The sequence below is a fragment of the Rhizophagus irregularis genome, chromosome 11 (assembly GCF_026210795.1).
Source record: "Rhizophagus irregularis chromosome 11, complete sequence".
NCBI classification, from domain to species: domain Eukaryota; kingdom Fungi; phylum Glomeromycota; class Glomeromycetes; order Glomerales; family Glomeraceae; genus Rhizophagus; species Rhizophagus irregularis.
In genome coordinates, this window is record NC_089439.1 from 3,985,099 (window position 1) to 4,003,881 (window position 18,783).

Below are 18,783 nucleotides of genomic sequence, written 5' to 3' on the forward strand. Positions count from 1 at the left end.
TTTTAAATTTTATATTAATTTATTTTAATAGTATATTCTTTTTTAATAAAATAAATAAAATAAGACCAAATACAGAAATATTGAGAAAAAAACTATAAAAAATTATTTATTTTAAAAAAGAATGGGAGGTTTTTTTTTAAAGTGATGTTTAATATGGAAATCCAATTTATTTTATCGTCGTACCTATGAAAATCAGTGTAAATCGTGACTAACCAATAAGAGATATAAAACGAAATCTAGAATTATTATTCAAGTTTGGAATTTGGGTACTTTCTATTTTTCTAACGTACATAAGATTAACCCAATTAACTAAATGATGTAATAATTTATGCTCATTACCACATCTGGCGCTTCCTGATAAATCTGGTACAACCCCATTTTTCGAATCTATAAAAGCAAGCTGATGTGCTGCTAAAAATCAATACAACAATGTCTAGAGATTTAACGCTTGAATTACAATCTATTCGTGATGGTAAAGCTTCAATCGAACATCAAATTGATATACATGGTTGTTATTTATTATTTATTATTTATTGTAAATTTTTTTGTGTATTGTGTTATTTGTGTATTACCATATAATAATTAAATAAAATGATCGACATTTAATCTATAAAATCATAGTAAATGACCTTTTCGGAGTTAAACACAATTTACAACTCTCTCTCGAAGATGTGTTAGCCGGGTTACGTTATGTAATGGACTATCGCCTTAAGGGCGGTAGACTTCCAAATTTAGATTTCGACCTAATGAAACGATTATGTGAAGGTTTATTATTAAACATGGCTCATTCAGAAGGAGGTTTACTTAAACGCAAAATGACGCCGGAAGCCAACGAGGCTTTTATCCTTTTCGGTGAATTTCTTGAAGAAGGTAATTATTAAAAATATTTAATTTCAATTATTAATATTTAAATTGTTATACGCTCGATGATCAACAAAATGTCATAATTTTATAGTGGAAGAATTTCGAATAGCCGTTGGTGAAAGAAGTTTATCCGATCTATATAATGCACTCAGACTTCATCGTAGATGCCGCAAGGACGCGGATCCAGAAGTAAAACAAGCAGCCGTTGCCATTATTTATATGTTAACGGAATGGTTCTCTCAATTTTCAGACTGGCGTGAATTGGTTAAAGTTGATGAACAAAGTGACGTAGAAAAAGTTATGAAAGAATTTACGGATACAATTAAAAAACCTAAAATGCCACCACTCCAAGGGGTTGCTTTACCTCCACCTTGTAAGTAAATTAATTAAATCTTGTTTAAAAAATGAAACCTAATCTATTTTTTAAGTTATTGATTATTTGTATTACATGTATTTTAGCTTTGTATTTTGATCGTGATGTCACTCGAGTATTGAAAATGTTTCGTACTTCTCTTACGGATGGTCTACATTCAACTTCCATTGAGGGATTATTGGAACATTATAGTCCCAATATACTTCCAGAACCACCAAAAACTTCGATATTTAGGATGATATTTAATCAATTAAAAGATTTTATGGTTATAATTTTATTGATTGCAACAGTTGTAACCGCAGCAGAAAAAGACTTCAAAGGAATGGGTGTTTTATTATTCGTAATTGTACTTAACACCATAATAGGGTTTACACAAGAGTATAAGGCAAATAAGGCGTTGGCGGCATTGGAAAAGTTATCAGTACCAAAGGTGAGAATATTTGTTTAAAGTAAAATTTATCACGTGATCAAATATTTATTTTTTTAACGAAAGATTATATAATAAAGGCCCAAGTAATTCGTGATGGTGAGCAAATAATTGTTGATTCCTCTCAACTTGTCCCAGGTGATATTGTTGTCCTTGAGGAAGGTGATGCTATTCCAGCTGATTTAAGAATTGTTGAATGTTCCCGCCTTGAAGTTATCGAATCTATTTTAACTGGAGAAAGTCTTCCTGTATCAAAATCTACTAAGAAGATTTTGACAAGTGTATGTATTTATTTAAATAATATAAGTTGATTCAATTTCAATTCATATTTATCAATTTAAATTACTTAAATGGGTGATAAATTATAGACGAGAAATCTTCCCTTAGGTGATTGTAAAGGCAATGCATTTATGTCTACAGTTGTTGCAAAAGGACGAGGCAAGGGACTCGTTGTTCGTACAGGAAATGACACTGAAGTAAGAAATAATTAATATATAAAAAGGCTGAAATTTTTAATTATCTTTTTTAATATAGTTTATTATATATAGATTGGCAAAATAAGTGCTGCTATCACGTCAGCAAAAAAAACCACAACTCCAATTCAACGCAAGCTGGCTAGACTTGGGATATGGCTCGTTGCTCTTGCAGTCTTTTTGTGTGCCTTGATTATTGTAATTGGGGTTTTATATCATCATGAAGTAAAATATATGATTAATATTGGCATTACGTATGTGATATTTTTATCAAATTACCATTTTTGTTTCTATATTTTAAAAGTTAAACTTTTTTTTTATTTTTAAGTCTAGCTGTCTCCGTTATCCCCGAAGGTTTAGTAGCAGTAACAACGGTGACAATGGCTGTTGGTGTTCGTCGAATGGCTAAACGTAGTGCTATCGTTAGAACATTGCCATCAGTTGAAACTTTAGGTAGTGTTACCGTTATTTGTTCTGATAAAACAGGCACTCTTACCGAAGGAAAAATGGGCCCTAGCGAATTGTGGACAGCTGATGATTCATTGTACTCTTTCACCGAGCCAACCTCGTTAGATCCAAATATGGGTGGTGTTTTACTCTTCCCACATGAATATCGACAAAGCGTTCTTAGGAAAAGTCAAACATCCTCACAATCATTGGTTTTATCTGAAAAGTCCCCAATAAAACCTCAGGAAATACCGAAAAATTCTTTAAATTCTCCTGCTCATATGGTAGCGGCATTAATGGTTTCTTGTCTCTGTAATAATTCTTCTGTGACAAAAGACGATGAAAAAGATGGTGAATGGAAAGGCGTTGGGGATCCTACTGAAGTAAGAATTAAAAATTTAAATTATATGATTATGAAAAAACATGGTTAAAATTTCTTTTTTTGAAACTATTTATCTAGGTTGCTTTGGTTCTTGCAGCTCAAAAAGGTGGTTTTACTAAAAACTATTGGGAGAAGGAACATGGTTTTACCAAAGTTTATGAGAAACCTTTTGATAGTGAGAGAAAACTTATGAGTGTCGTATATAAAATTACAACCTCTGAACGTTTAAAACCAACACATCTTGTATTTGCGAAAGGAGCTCCAGAAGAATTACTTCGCAAATGTACACATCGTTTACCATATGTTAGATCTTTAAATCCCATTGAACCGTTTGACGTGATCCTTGAGCAAAAAGATGAGTGTCGACATGAAGAATTGAATGATGATTTTGTCGATCTTGTATCTGAACAAAGTTCAAGAATGGCATCAAAGGGATTAAGAGTTCTTGGATTAGCTCTTAAATCTGTAACTGTTGATGGTTTTCCGTTGACTGCTTCTGCGGAAGATACGATAGACGTAGATATAAATAATGAGTCTGAAGAAAATTCCCCCTCATCACCTAATGCTAATCCATTATTTGCAGAAGATAATTTGACATTTGTTGGGTTAATTGGTTTAATTGATCCACCTAAGAAGACAGTTGCAGAATCTATTTATAGGTGTAAGAAAGCCGGTATTAAAGTTGTCATGATAACTGGTGACCATGTTGCTACTGCAACAGCAATAGCAACTGATATTGGTATCATTGAACCCGATGTACCTAATTCGGTGCGTGATTTATTAAAATTTTTGCGTTTTTTCCTCATAAGATCATACTTATAAAATATATTTTTTTTTAGAATCGCGCAATTCGTGGCGCTGAGTTGGACCTTTTATCGGATGAAGCGATTACAGAATTAGATCCATTCCCAAGTGTTTTTGCTCGTGTCAGGTATTATTGCATAAATAATCTTTTTTTTTTATTTTTTGAAACAAGAATAATTTTCTAAAAAAAAAAATTTCTTTTCTTTATAGTCCTGACAATAAACTTAAAATTGTTAAAGCATTACAAAATATGGGAAATTCAGTAGCTATGACTGGTGACGGTGTAAATGGTAATAATCAAATAAGATAAAAATGATATTTATAATACACTTTTTTAAAATTCAAATTAATTTGATAGATGCCCCCGCGATAAAGGCTGCAGATGTGGGTGTTGCAATGGGAATTAGTGGTACAGAAATCACGAAACAAGCAGCAGATATTGTTTTAGCCAATGATGATTTTTCAACAATTGTCGCTGCTGTTGAAGAGGGTCGACAAGTTTTTGACAATATTCTCAAGTTTATTGTATATCTTCTAAGTTGTAATGGAGCTGAAATTGTCCTGATGCTCGTTTGTACTGCGATAGACATTCCATTACCGTTCTCAACAATAATGATTTTGTGGGCTAATATAATTGGTATTATACTTTATTTATAATTCACTATGATAAATGGTTTAACCTTCATGTTTATTAATAACGATCTATATATCTATTTCTTATTACGCTAAACAGCTGATGTTCCACCCGCCATTTCACTTGGTGTTGAACCAGCAGAAAAGGATATTATGCAACGTAAACCAAGAAATCCCAAGGCACCTGTGCTTGGTAAATATGCAACGGCAATACTGCTTGTGCAAGCGTTTACTATGGCACTATTACCATTTGGAATTTATATGCTTTCAATAAATAACAATCTCGGGTCGAACATGAAAAAGAAAGATGCAATGTCATTAGCATTTTCTACATTAACAACAATGCAACTTCTTCAAGGCTTCTTATCTAGAACATTATATGAAAGTATATTTAAAACAGGTATATTTGGTAATAAAGTACGTAAATAATTTTTGAAATTTCTATATTTTCTTTAATGTAAATATATATCACTATAAATTTACTAATTGATTATTTTACAGTGGATGGTTGGTTCCGTAATTGGATCGTTCGTTGCGATGCTTATAGGTGTATATGTTCCAGGTAAAATAGCGATTCTAAAAATAGCGATTCTAAAATGTTGATATTATGATATCATTTAACTAATTAAATGTCATTTTATAGGAATTAATACATGGTTAGAACTTGCCCCTGTTCCAGCTATTGGTTGGGTTAAAATTTTAATATGTTGCGTCATTCAAATTGCTATTACTGAAATTGGTAAAGCATTTGGAAGAAAGATTAGAGATTCAAGAAGATAAATCTTAAAATATTTTATTCTTTAATAATTATAATTACTTGCTAGAATAATTACTTTTATAATTTTTTTTTTATCAGAAGGATAATTGTATATATTTTATTGTTGTTACTTTTTAAAAATAAGTAATCAAATAATGACATTTGTAAAATTTTATATTTTTGTTGCAATTTTTCATATCGACATAAAAAAATAAATAAAGAAATAAAGAAAATAAAAAAGAAATCGACAGAAATAATAGATGGTTCTTTAACAATTAATTACCATAATAAAAGTCCCGCTAAATGTGGCTGGACCACACCTATAATTCGGAATACACGTGGAAATTTTTTAAATTTTTATATCTAACTATAACTTTTTTAACCAATCATTTTCTCAATCTACTCTAATAAAGTCCTAGTCTTTTTAAAAAATTTATCGAGATTTTTTTATTGACTAGATCAACCACATGAAATCTGATCGATCTGATCGGGTTAGATTCGATTAAAAAAAATTAATTTTTAATCACCGATTCACTGTTAGTTAAAGTGATACTGAAGATTTTTATTACTGATTCTTCACGTTACTAGAATAATTCTTGATTGATCTATTGCAACGAGAAAATTATAATTGTGGCATTTCCAAATTGTAAAAAAAAAAAATTTTGAAAGCGAAGTTATTTAATAAATAATATTATAACTCATTCAAATAAGAAACCATTCATTTGTAACGTACCTGGACGCGGAATCGATGCTCTTTTAGTAAATTATTTAAGAAAAACACAATAAAATGAAACTTTTAGGCATTTGAAATTGGACCGCCATAAGAGATCATGTTGAGACAACAGCCAATTGATAATCATAAAGTCCAATAGATGATGAGAAAAATGGTTGCAATAAAACAATAAAACAAAGAAAAGAGGTTTGATGGATCATTTAGCAATCAATAAAAGTGAAAAGTTTATCGTGGATGTAGAATAAGTTCGTAGTATTAGATTGCTTAAAAACATTAAAGACGATGAAACAATGACATTGAAAATCAATAGCTGGCGTTGTTAATAAATCGAAGAGACGATTCTGCAGAAAATATTAATATTTAACCAATGAACTACTTAAAGATCATAAGAATGTAATAAAAGTCTTTATTTGTAAAGCGTGTCTTGTTAGACATTTTTACATATTCGGATGAATTTGGAATTACAACCGTTTTTAGATCATTCAAAGAACAATCTAATTCTTAGGTAATTCTTAGGATAAAGGTAAAATACATTTACTATAACAAGATTTATTCTGATTTGTTCTTTAAAAAAAATTACTAATGTTAATTCTTGCTAAACATCGAAACGAAATGATTTCGTGAATATTTATTAACATCTATTTTTTTTACAAACGTGTGGTATTTGCGTGACATTATTTACAATATAGATCACAAAAGAAAAATGTCTTCTATGAAATAAAAATAAAAATAAAAATTCTAAAGAAAAAATACAAAGAAAATTTAGGAGTATAAAACTCTTTTCTATCAAGTCTCGAATAATGCGTTCATTTGTTCCCTATCTTCTTCAGATAATTTAGGTTTACTTGGATTACTGGATAATCTTCTCTTTTTTTCATTTTCAACAGCTGCTTGATGAGCTTTAGCAGCCTTATCAACTATATTTTCTACTTCTTTAATGATTTTTTTGAAAGTTTTGTACCATGATGGATCGTCATCTTCCACATTATTCTTCCCTTGTTGTATATTTATTATATAATTGTTTTGAATAACATTAACTATGGTAACTTTGTCTAATTTATTATAATCGGGTGGCAACATATTTTTTAATGTACTTATATCATATTCATTATAAGGAGAGGGTAATAATTCTTTTAATGCAATTAAATTCTCATCATCCTTTTCACTATAAGGGGGTGGTGGTGGCATTTCTTCACCATTGATTTCATAATCATCTAGACACAATTCATCAACCAACTCTCCTGCAACATTATAACAATTATATAGATAATTTTTTGTTGAAATATTGAATAAAGTCTTCGTATCATTCGCATCATTCGCATCATTCGCATCATTCAAATCAGTTGCAATTTTAACTGCATTATCTGAAATAACTACATCATCCAAATAATTCTGATGTTTAAGTATTTCATCAATATCAAAAATTACTTCATAATTATCTAAATATAATGAATCGTCAAATTCTTCTATAAGTTTATAATAGTAATATTGATTTTCTGAAATTTTGGACAAATCCTTCACATCGTTCACATCTTTCACAACTGTACCATTTGAAATAAATACATTATCATCTAAATGTTTCTGGTGATTAAGTATTTCATCGACGTCAAAAATCACTTCGTAATTATCCAGATACAATGCATCATCAAATTCTTCTATAAGATTATGATTACAGTACTGAAGTAAATCCTTTATATCCTTCGCATCATTATTCACATCTTTTGTATCTTTTACAACTGCATTATTTGAAATAAATACATTATCATCTAAATGTTTCTGATGAATAAGTATTTCATCGACGTCAAAAATCACTTCGTAATTATCCAGGTATAATGCATCATCAAATTCTTCTATAAAATTATGATTACAATATTGAAGTAAATCTTTTACTTCTTTCGCATCGTTCACATCATTCATATTATCGTCATTTACATCTATTATATCTTTTACAACCGCATTATTTGAGATAATTACATCATTATCTAAATATTTCTGGTGATTAAGTGTTTCATCAACGTCAATATTCGCTTCAAAATTATCAAAAATATCTATATACAAATTCTGACGCTTAAATATATTCTCCTTAACAACTTCAATCTTCTCACTCTCAGCGTCATTATTCTCTTCAACTTCATTGTTATTTGTACCGTCAGTATCTTCCACCTCGATAGTTGGTACTTCCTCGATGGATGATTCCCCAATGGATGATACTTCCTCGAAGTTTGGCTCCTCCTCGATATTTCTCTCTAAAATTTCTTTTAGCTCCATTAAAATCGATCTAACTTCACTTCCGTCTCTAATTCCTTCTAAAATTTCTTTTAATTTCGATAAAATAGGTTCAATCTCGTCTTTTCTTTCGCTTTCTTCCTTTAACATTTCTTTTAATTTCATTAAAATCTGTTCATCAATAGCTTTACCCCGTAACGATACAATATATTCAATTTGAAGTTTTCTTTCATTTTCTTTTCTTTCGATTTCCTTTCTTTCGATTTCCTTTCTCTCGATTTCTTTTCTTTTTTCTTCAAATATTTCTATTAGCTCTGAAAAAATATCCTCAACACTTTTATTCCTTTTATTATTTGATAGCTTACTATATCGTTCATTAATATCATTAATATGCTCATCAATTTTACGTCGCTCTTCAAATAATTTGTTTACTCCTTCAACAATTTGCTTAATTTGCTTACGTTGTTGTTGATGTTCTTTTTGGGGATTCGTTAAAGTAGTTATTAATTTTTTAGAAAAACTCAATCTACGAGTTTTCTCCCCAGGAGAATTAGGAGGAGTAAGGTGAGTAGAGTCAATAGAGTGAGTAGAATGAGTAGAGTGAATAGTGTAAGTAGAGCGAGTAGAGTAAGTAGAGCATGAAGATAAAGGTCGTGAAGAAATATTCGTAGAGCTAGTCGTAGGGTCAGAAGAAATAGACCAGCTGTTGAATTTCGATTCGATCTACAAATAAAAATTTATTTCTCGTTATAAAAAAAGATTATATATATTTAGATTTTTTTTTTAATTTTACCTCTTCTTTGAATTCTTGTTTTGTGGTTTTTTCTTTTATAACATATAAAACTTCTACGGCCTTGAAAGTTAATTGTTTTTTTACGTGAGTTTCGATTATTTCATTACAAAAAGGAATTATTTTTTTAATATATTTTTTTATTTGAGGGAAAAATTCTTCAAGAATTCGTTGGATTAAATGTAAATATCCGATTAAAAGAGTATCGATATTGTCAGGTAAAGAATATCCTAATAGTTCCCTAAAAAAAAAGAAGGAAAAAAAAAGGTATAATGGTTACCAATAATTATTAACTTTTTTTTTAAAAAAAAAGAAAAAAAAAAAAAAAAAAAAAAAAAAAAAAAAAAAAAAAAAAAAAAGAATTCATACATACCCTCCAGATTTAAGCACTTTATATTCAATATTTCGGTAACTTGTATTCTTCTCTTTTACTCTTTCAAATTCTTTGATTGATAATTTAAATAATTTCTTGGAAAAATTTTTAATATGTTCTAAATTTGGTTGTTGACGTAATGTAAAGTACTTTTCGTGCATTTCTCTCCAATCATTATACCATTTCCCAGCGGAATATTCAAACTAAACGTTTTTTAAAAGTGGCGCAGCGTTAAAAATTTGTGGCGAAGTAAAATAAAATATTAAAAAAAAGATTTTTTTTTTTGTTACTTACGTCCAAAACATCAGTTAAGGAAGAAAGAGCGGAAAAATATTCACTATTCACAACATTAACAACAGTTTCTAAAACTTTACTACTTGTTGATACAAAGATATCAAGATTTGATTGATCATCTTTGATTTTCCGCAAACAATTTCGAATTTCACGAAGTCTGAATATGACATTAGCATTAATGAATTTCGTATTTCTATACGTATTTCTATAAGTTGACCAAAATTTCGCGAGAGATTTATAAAAAGAAGTACGAATTTCTGTATTAATCATTTCAACAGATTGAGACAGTACGTATAATACTGATGACATAACGTTTCTACATATAAATGTGATTGTGTTAAAAGGAAATGAATCGGTATTTGAACGACTTTACGTACTATAAAATTGTACTTACAGAAAAAGTTCCAATTGTGCTATAGTAGATTCATCATAACATTCCCATTTATGATCCGAAAGATGTTTTGCCGCTTTAATAGCGAAATCTATCACTAAATAGAAAAAAAAACCAAAATTTAGAATAATTTTAAATGATAAAAACACACGATATAAAGAAACCATACCTTTCACATCTTCAATCCTCTCATTAGGACGACTTATTGAATCTTCCATTAACCGATTTATTTTATGTAAAACATAATTATAAATTCTAAAATAGTATGTTTTCAAAAAATAAAAATTTAGTATATACGCTACCATTTTCTTAATCTTTTATTTGTATACTTACAAACTATTTTTATCTGCCAACAATTTAAGAATTTCATTATATTCTTTAAATCGTGTTTCTGATATTATTGTGTTTGAAGACATTTTTTTTTTTTTCGAAAAGAATCTGCTACTGAATAGTATAAATAACTTTTTGACGTTGTTACACGAATGACACTATTGTTGTTTAATCATGCAGTTGACGTCGGGGTAAATTGACTTGACTATAATTATTTTTAATTACCAAATGGCTATTAGTATTTTTAATAAACTTAGTAGCGTGGAAACTTATTTTGTTTTAGCATTGATAGGAGGAAAGTTCTCACAGCAATAAAGAATTAGGAAAGAATAGTAAGCAATTATATGCACATTATCATAAACAATCTTGATTGAACCTTGATTAAATAAGTAAACTTGAAAGAAATAAATATATGTATATAATTTAAATATCGGAATTTCGGCAATCCCCTACTTCTTATTGCATCTAAATTATTCTTTATTCTTATTATTATATCATTTTAAAAAATATATATAGTTATTCCTAAAAAAAAAAATATGCCCTGTAAATAAATACATTATAAGCGAATAAACGAATTCATTTTTTATTTTTTATACCTAGTTTCAAATTAAACTAAAAAAGGGGGTTCGAACCAAAATCAATTAATCAAACGCATATTTTTTAGATGAATTCTCCAAGAAAGATCCCATCAATAACATAAAGTAAATCCATTATCCGAATAAGTTTGACTTACGCATATCTAATAATGTACAAGTATGTTTACATTGTGTACTACGTAATATTTTATGCAACTCGCGGCAGCATACATATGAAAGTATAAGTATTAAAATATTAGATGCACAGACTTTTGATCAGAAAAAATTATTTGGTAAAAAAGTCTCAAAATAGCGGGATTTTTTTCTTAAAAAATAAAATTAAGTGGAGAAAAGATTCGATTTTAGACCCAAAAACAGGTAAAAAATTATACCACGAGCATCAATATTAAGTATAACAAAAAAAAATTCCCGAAACTTTGATTTTCAAAGTAATTATTAATTATAAAAACTTTTAAAGAACCCCTTTTCAGAACTGATGGGAAAAAAAAACTTTGCCTCCCTAAAATATAAACACTTTTCTTTATTTATTTCCCCATGCATAAAAATCATACGAAAATAATTTATCTATGAGTTGATTATTTCGTTCTAATGAACATAAATGGTAAGGAAGCCTTTTTTTTGTGTTTCATAATATCATGGGACTCGTGTTACATCAATTATAAAAAAATACGATTTCATAAGAATTACGTAGAACGTAGATAAGATTGGAATCAAACATCTTACTAATCGAAAATTGAATCGAATCAATTTAAATTGATTATCTGAACCAAGAAAAATTAATTTTCTTTTTTTGAATGTTAATTTTAGAAACTTTAAATGCACTATTTTTGAAGCAAAAAACTGATCGACGTCCGACATACTAACGCGCAGATATCTTTCATAATAAGTGTGCCATCAAAAATTCAGAATATGATTCCATTAAATTGGTTGATTTTTGACTGGATCGAATCGCGACTTTTAAAAAAAAAATGATAATTGAATTTTGTCGCAATTACACAAAATGTTTTTATAAATCCCCACAAAACTTGCCATATTCTATGTAGAATCCAGATGAATGATTTGGTACTGCCAATTATAAATCATCACTAAATAATGTCAAAGTATAAATTATTAGATTAGGATAAGATTCTTTTTACTCTATTTATATTTTTTAATGTTGAATCTTCTAAAATTTCACCTTCAAAGAGTACTGTATTTTCGATTTCATAATATAATATACTGTATATATATAATATTACTTCAAATGAAATAAACGCACAAAAAAAATTTTACTTATTATTATTCGCAAATTTTTGTTTATATAAGTGTAGATTCAAAACATGCAAGATTTTAAAATTGAATTGAAGAGTTTTTCCTACTTTGTCATATGCAGTATTGTAAAAGTTTGAACTAAAATTAGCTTATAATGGTTACTACTAATTACAGTATAATATTTCTTTATTAATATCATTATTTCTTTTTTATTTAACTATTACTAATGTCTCTCTTACTTTATTTTTTTTATCTTAATTATTTTATAGTGAATTGGCATATTTTTTCTCGTTTGTGCTTCAAAGATCAGTCTTCATGTCATTCCGACTTCCCGAGTTTACGAAAAGTCTCCAATGCGATAAACGTGAAATATAATACGCACGCGAGAATGTCCGGTATGTCTAGGAAACGTTCGGGAAATATCTAAAATGTTCGGAAAATGTACCGAAACGTGAAAGATTCCTTTCATAGGGATTTCATTATTAAAAAATAAAATCAATAAATTTTTTATATTACATCAAGAGATTAGTCAAATAAATTATATTGAGCAGTATACGACGATTTTTTTTTATTTTCTATGGTTAAATTATTTATATCTTAAATCTACTTAAAAAATGATCTCTAGATTTAAAGTACTAAACAACTTTTTCAATTCAACAATTATCTCTTTTCTCTTCACACTTCACTAATTATTATTAACAGCAGCTTGATGAGATTTAATGATTTCATTAAAAGTTTTGAAAATGATTTTTCGTCATATCAGTTGCGCATTATCTAATTGTATATTATAATTATTTTGAATAATTAATTATGGTGAGATGTATCTAATTTGTATGCTATATTTACTAGTATAAGGAGAGGGCAATGATTCTTTTAGTGCAATTGATATATTAGAATTCAAGTTTTCTAAAATCGAAATAAATTTTAATTGAACTACTTTACATAATAATAACTCATCATACGAAGGTCTTTCAATATTTATTTGTTCTCGCGTTTGTAACGAGTGATATAACAAGCTCCTTTGATTCACTCTTGAATATATTTTACTTATCCTAACTCGTAGAATCAATTACCTAGTCACATGACATTGTCAATAGGAAAATTTCATCGCACGTGTATATAAATATTTTTTTCTTCACGCCACAATACCTACAATACCTCCATTTCTTCCATCATTGCGATTGAAAATGCGCCACTCACCCATTTTAGAATGGCAGCTTACTGATACTTTTAATAATTTTACAAAAACAAGGGGTTATTGGTTATCTTTAGGAAGAATAAAATAGCTAACAAGATAGGGAGACGAGATTGATAGAAGAAATGAGCTTCAATGCAATATTGAAGCAAGAAATAGTATTTAGGAATAAAATAAATAAATTGGGGTCTTTGCAATAGAAAGGTACGAAACTCAAAAAATATCAAAAATTAAATTAATATTAAATTTGCATTTATTTCAGTAAAAAAACATAATTAGCATATAAAGTAAAATTAAAATTTTTTTTGAGTTTCGTACCTTTCTATTGCAAAGACCCCTTAATTTAAAAATTAAAAGTGGTATATTGATTATTAATCAAATTTAAATTTACAAAGAAATTAATTAATAAAATTTTTTATACTGTATAAATTTAACATTTTAACTTTTTCATTAGTTACATTAAGCTTTAGCATAATACATTCAACCTTAAAGAATCATATTTCTAAGTATTTTTACTATATCTACTTTTTACGATATTTGTTCCTTTTCAACTTCAGGTATTACATTAGCAGATGTACTACGGTGCAGAACCTCTATAATAGGAACTTAAAAAAATTTAAATAAAATTTGATTCTATGATTGAATTTTAATTTTATAAAAAGAATTAAACTTTATTTGTTAAAAGGAATCAATTTAAAAAATAAAAAAAAGTCTCAATTTTTTAGATTATGTAAGCATCACGTGATACATATATTAGCCAATCAGAAATTAGGATTTTATTAATTATATGATATAAAAATTTATATAATATATTTGTTTATTGTATTTCATTATAAACTGATGATTGATGAATCAGGTACATGATAATGAGATTTATATTTTATTATATGCATTTTTTGGTAAAATTACTTAATTTTTGAATTCTTTTGTTTATAAATTTATCATCTGAACTGTCTTTTAAATATCATTATTTATAACATTAAATTAACCTATACTTAAATAATTTTGTTTATTAATTTTTTTTTTTTTGCAATATTAGAACTTTTTTTTCTTCTTAGCATATTGAAAAAAAAATCTGAAGTAAAATAATAATTAATATTACATTAAATGTGGCTAAAAAAGATCTGTAAAGCAAAAATTAGACTAGTCTCAATTTTAACTAAATTTTGTCAGTATATTTAAATTACAGATTTTTAAACAGCTAAAACTTAGCCAAAATTTAATTTAGAAAAAAAATAACCGATAATTTTTAAAGCTAATAATCATATCTATAAAAATTATCGTTTAAATTTTTTACTTTAATATAAAAAATTTTTTTTTTAGAAATTTATAATCAATCAATTGTTACTATACATAAGTAGTTGAGTATAGAGGTTCTGCACTATAGAGATTATCTATTTCATCAACAAACTCTTCTGCAACATTATAATAATTATATAGATAATTTTTTGTTGGAATATTGAGTAAAATCTTCGTATCATTCGTATCATTCGCATCATTCAAATCGGTTGCAATTTTAACTGCATTATCTGAAATAACTACATCATTCAAATAATTCTGATGTTTATCACCATCAGAAATTACTTCACAATTATCTATATTATCATCCTCAACATCATATTTATCTTTATACAATGTATCATCAAATTCTTCCGTAAGATTATAATTACTATGTTGAAGTAAGTCCTTTGAATCACTCACATCACTCACATTATTTACATCTGCGCATTTTGAAATAATTACATTATCATCCAAATTTTTCTGATGTTCTGTAAGATTATGAAGATTATGATCACTATAGTGAGATAAATCCTTAACGTCATTCATATCATTCACTTCATTTACATCGTTTACATCATTTACATCATTTGCAACTGCATTATATGAAATAATTATACCATCTGAATCATTCTGTCGTCTAAGCATTTCATCGTCAAAAATATTATCTAGACGATTCACATTTACTACCGCATCTGTATTATCTGGAATAGCTACACCCCGATTAACAACTTCTACTTGCTCAGCATCATCTGCGTCATTTGTATTGTCAGTGCTGAATATTTCCTTCTCTGTGGACGGTTCTCCTCGATGGCTGGCGCCTCGATAATTGATACTTTCTCGGTAGTTGATGCCTCTACCTCGATAATTGATACTTCCTCGGTGGTTGATGTCTCCTCGATGATTGATACCTCCTCAAAGATCGGTTCCTCCTCGACATTTCTTTCTAAGATTTCTTTTAATTTCGATAAAATCGATCTAATTTCACCCCTTTCTATTTCCTTCTAAAATTTCTTTTGATTCGATAAAATCAGTCCAATTTCATCTTTTCTTTCACTTTCTCCCCTAATACTTCTTTTAATTTCAATAAAGTCTGTTCATCAATAACTTTATCCTCTAACGATTTGGTATATTCAATTTTATCAATTTTATCCTTTCTCTCGTTTTCTTTTCTTTTTTTCTCTAAAATTTTTTTTATTTTCGATACAATCGAATACTCGTTAATAGCTCTGTCCTCTAATAATTTACTATATTCACTTTTAGTTTCATTAATATTCTTGTAAATTTTACGTCGTTCTTCAAATAACTTGTTACTCTTTCAATAATTTGTTTACGTTGTTTCTGAGGATCTTTTTGAGGATTAGTCTTTGGAACCGAAGTGGGAGGAGTATCAGGAGTAGTGTAAGTAGAGTAAACAGTGTAAGAAGATAAAGGTCGTGAAGGAGTAGTCATGGAAGTTGAAGTGACAGGAAAATTAGACCAGATTTCGAAATTCGATTAAAAAATTTAATTTTGGTTATAAGAAAAACATGCATATACTGTATATATGTTTATTTATAATAAAAAGGATTTAATTTACCTCATCTTTGATTTCTACTTTTTGAGTATTTTCTTTTATAACATATAGAACCTCTACAGCTTTAAAAGTTAATTGCTTTTTCACGTGAGTATTAATTATATCATCACAAAAAGGAGTTATTTTTTTAATATATCCTTTTTTCTGAAGGAAGAATTCTTCAAGAATACGTTGGATTAAATATAAGTATCCGATTAAAAGGGTATCGATATTGTCAGGTAAAGAATATCCTAATATTTTCCCAAAGAAAAAAAAAAGAAAAAGAAGTTTTTAAGTAAAATTTGAAAAAAAGAATGATGAAATTTATTCTTACCCTCCAGTTTTAAGAACTTTATATTCAAGGTTTCGATATTTTGTATTTTTTCTTTTTACTCTTTCAAATTCTTTAGTTGATAATTTAATCAATTTCCTAATAAATTTTTTAATACTATCTAATTGAAGATTATTTTCCAAAGATTGTTGATGTAATTTAAAATAAATTTCATGCATTTCTTTCCAATCATCATACCAAATCCCAGCGGAATATTCAAACTAAATTAAAATGGCGCAGCGATAAAAAATTTCAATATGTGGCAATGCAAAATTAGATATAACATTTTGAAAGAAAAAAATTTTTTTTTTTTTGTTACTTACGTTCGTAACGGAAGAAAGAGCGGACAAATATTCGCTATTCACAACATTATAAATAGTTTCAATAGCTTTACTATTGATACAAAATTTTCAAGATTTGATCAATTATTCGCAAGCAAGTTCGAATTTCACGAAGTCTGAACATAATATTAGCATTAATATAATTTGATTTTCTGTAAACTTTCCAGAATTTTGAGACAGATTTATATAAAGAAATACGAGTATTTGAATGGATCATATTAACAGATTGAGAAATTATGCATAATGCTAAAGACAGGCGTTTCTAAATATATAAAGTGTTTAATGTGAATTGGTTAAGCATTTGAATAACTTTACGTACTATAATTTATAGTAGCATATTTGAAAAAAGTGTACTTACAGAAATAATTCTAATTGTACTATAGTTGAGCCATTGTAATGAGTCCATTTATAATCCGAAAGATGGTTTGCAGTTTTAAGAGCGAATTCTATCACTAAATGTATGAAAAAAAAAAGTTAAAATAAAGAACTAAAATGATAAAAATCGTATAATATAAACAAAATTACCATTCTTATCTTCAATTCTTTCATTAGGATGTACCAAGTCTTCTATTAAATGAATTATTTCACTCAAAGCATAGTTATAAACTCTAAATAGGTAATGTTTTCAGGAAAGAAATTAATTTAGCAAATAGCACATACTCTCCATTTCTTTTTTTTTTCATTTGCATACTTACAAACAATTTTCATCTGCTAATAATTTGAGAATATCATGATATTTTTTACTTCGCGTGTCTAATATGGCCATGTTTGAAGTCTTTTTTTTTTTTTTAAAATAAGCAAAAATATTATTGGTTTGTCAGACTCATATAGTAATCATGCATTGCATTATATAAAATAAGTAATCTTGAATAAGGTATCAGATAAGTTTTCTTTTGGACATTTCCTATTGTGTTGCATATATAGTAATGTTCGGGCGAACCTCGGTTGTTCCGAAACAGCCGAAACCTGCTAATTTTCCGTTCAATCCACCAACTGAGCAGATTTACTCGAAATCACAAGTGTGATCAAGTCTTATACAACTTAACTAGTTATGATGTTTCTACGAAAATCATTTACTGTTATAAGAATCAACGGTAGATTGCAAATTATTTTTAAAATTCAAGCATCCGTATATATTTAGAAGTAAGATTTATATAAGTTCCCATTTTAATAACTTGCTCCCAAATATTAATCTTTTATTTTTAAATTATCCTATTTAATCAAAGAAATAAATAATTTTTGAAATAGAATGTTTTTCAGGTTGGTTTGACATAATATCTACGTAAAATTTTTAAACGTTATAATTAGATGATATGTTCTTTAATTTAATTAGTTTCATTTTTAGTAAATAATTAACTCTTTCTTGATGAATTAAGGTTTCAACCGCAACCAATAATTTGATTATATCCAAAGTCCAAAGCGTCAATTTTATTCAAGATAAGAATGTCGCCATAAATATAACTATAATTACATTAATTAACTATGGGAAGTTTAATAATACTAAACAATTTACTTTATAACGATTTGAAAAATACCAGAAGAGATATTATGTAGTTTACTATTTAAAAGTGTACTGCTGCCGAGGGGAAAAAGGAATTACTTTTACACTTTTGAATCATATGATTTATAAGCCAAATAAAAGTTTAATATTTGTGTTTGGTTTCGCCGGGTTTCGGAAGTTTCGGCGGATATTAAGTCAAGGTTTCACCAAAACCATTAACATATAACATTCAAAATAAATAAAAGAATAGTTATTACATTATTTAAAAAAAAATATGTCCTATTAATATATTATATAAGCGAATTTATTTTCTAATTTTTATTCGAATAAATTCACAAAGATCTATTTAATTTTCGTTTCACATAACTTGTATTCGAAGCACATAGGACTACTAATAATTTACAAGTGTGTTTACATTGTGTACGACGTACGTAACAT

The 18,783-nt window shown here is 27.7% G+C and overlaps 5 protein-coding genes across 5 annotated transcripts; 1 reads left to right on the forward strand and 4 right to left on the reverse strand.

Moving 5' to 3' along the window:
• Nucleotides 1–4: 4 nt before the first annotated feature.
• OCT59_003355 (uncharacterized protein) lies at nt 5–5,183 on the forward strand (the record flags this gene model as incomplete). The annotated part of the gene is made up of 15 exons (XM_025318075.2): nt 5–508; nt 622–870; nt 956–1,237; nt 1,324–1,667; nt 1,745–1,945; nt 2,033–2,140; nt 2,213–2,391; nt 2,466–2,967; nt 3,045–3,734; nt 3,806–3,897; nt 3,981–4,060; nt 4,129–4,407; nt 4,504–4,820; nt 4,905–4,965; nt 5,047–5,183. The coding sequence occupies exons 1-15, from the start codon at nt 430–432 to the stop codon at nt 5,181–5,183; spliced, it is 3,600 nt and encodes a 1,199-aa protein (XP_025177004.2). The 5' UTR covers nt 5–429.
• A 1,496-nt stretch (nt 5,184–6,679) lies between these two features.
• Nucleotides 6,680–10,383, reverse strand: OCT59_003356 (uncharacterized protein; the record flags this gene model as incomplete). The annotated part of the gene is made up of 7 exons (XM_066145560.1): nt 6,680–8,842; nt 8,913–9,150; nt 9,283–9,485; nt 9,577–9,892; nt 9,971–10,064; nt 10,137–10,222; nt 10,301–10,383. 7 exons carry the CDS (start codon nt 10,381–10,383, stop codon nt 6,680–6,682), a joined length of 3,183 nt encoding a protein of 1,060 aa, XP_065996270.1.
• Nucleotides 10,384–14,686: 4,303 nt separating this feature from the next.
• OCT59_003357 (uncharacterized protein) lies at nt 14,687–15,557 on the reverse strand (the record flags this gene model as incomplete). Its single annotated transcript, XM_066145561.1, has 2 exons — nt 14,687–15,392; nt 15,478–15,557. 2 exons carry the CDS (start codon nt 15,555–15,557, stop codon nt 14,687–14,689), a joined length of 786 nt encoding a protein of 261 aa, XP_065996271.1.
• Nucleotides 15,558–15,647: 90 nt separating this feature from the next.
• OCT59_003358 (uncharacterized protein) lies at nt 15,648–16,069 on the reverse strand (the record flags this gene model as incomplete). The annotated part of the gene is made up of 2 exons (XM_066145562.1): nt 15,648–15,853; nt 15,925–16,069. 2 exons carry the CDS (start codon nt 16,067–16,069, stop codon nt 15,648–15,650), a joined length of 351 nt encoding a protein of 116 aa, XP_065996272.1.
• Nucleotides 16,070–16,502: 433 nt separating this feature from the next.
• Nucleotides 16,503–17,610, reverse strand: OCT59_003359 (uncharacterized protein; the record flags this gene model as incomplete). The annotated part of the gene is made up of 5 exons (XM_066145563.1): nt 16,503–16,724; nt 16,827–16,896; nt 17,203–17,296; nt 17,370–17,452; nt 17,540–17,610. The coding sequence occupies 5 exons, from the start codon at nt 17,608–17,610 to the stop codon at nt 16,503–16,505; spliced, it is 540 nt and encodes a 179-aa protein (XP_065996273.1).
• Between the last annotated feature and the right edge of the window lie 1,173 nt (nt 17,611–18,783).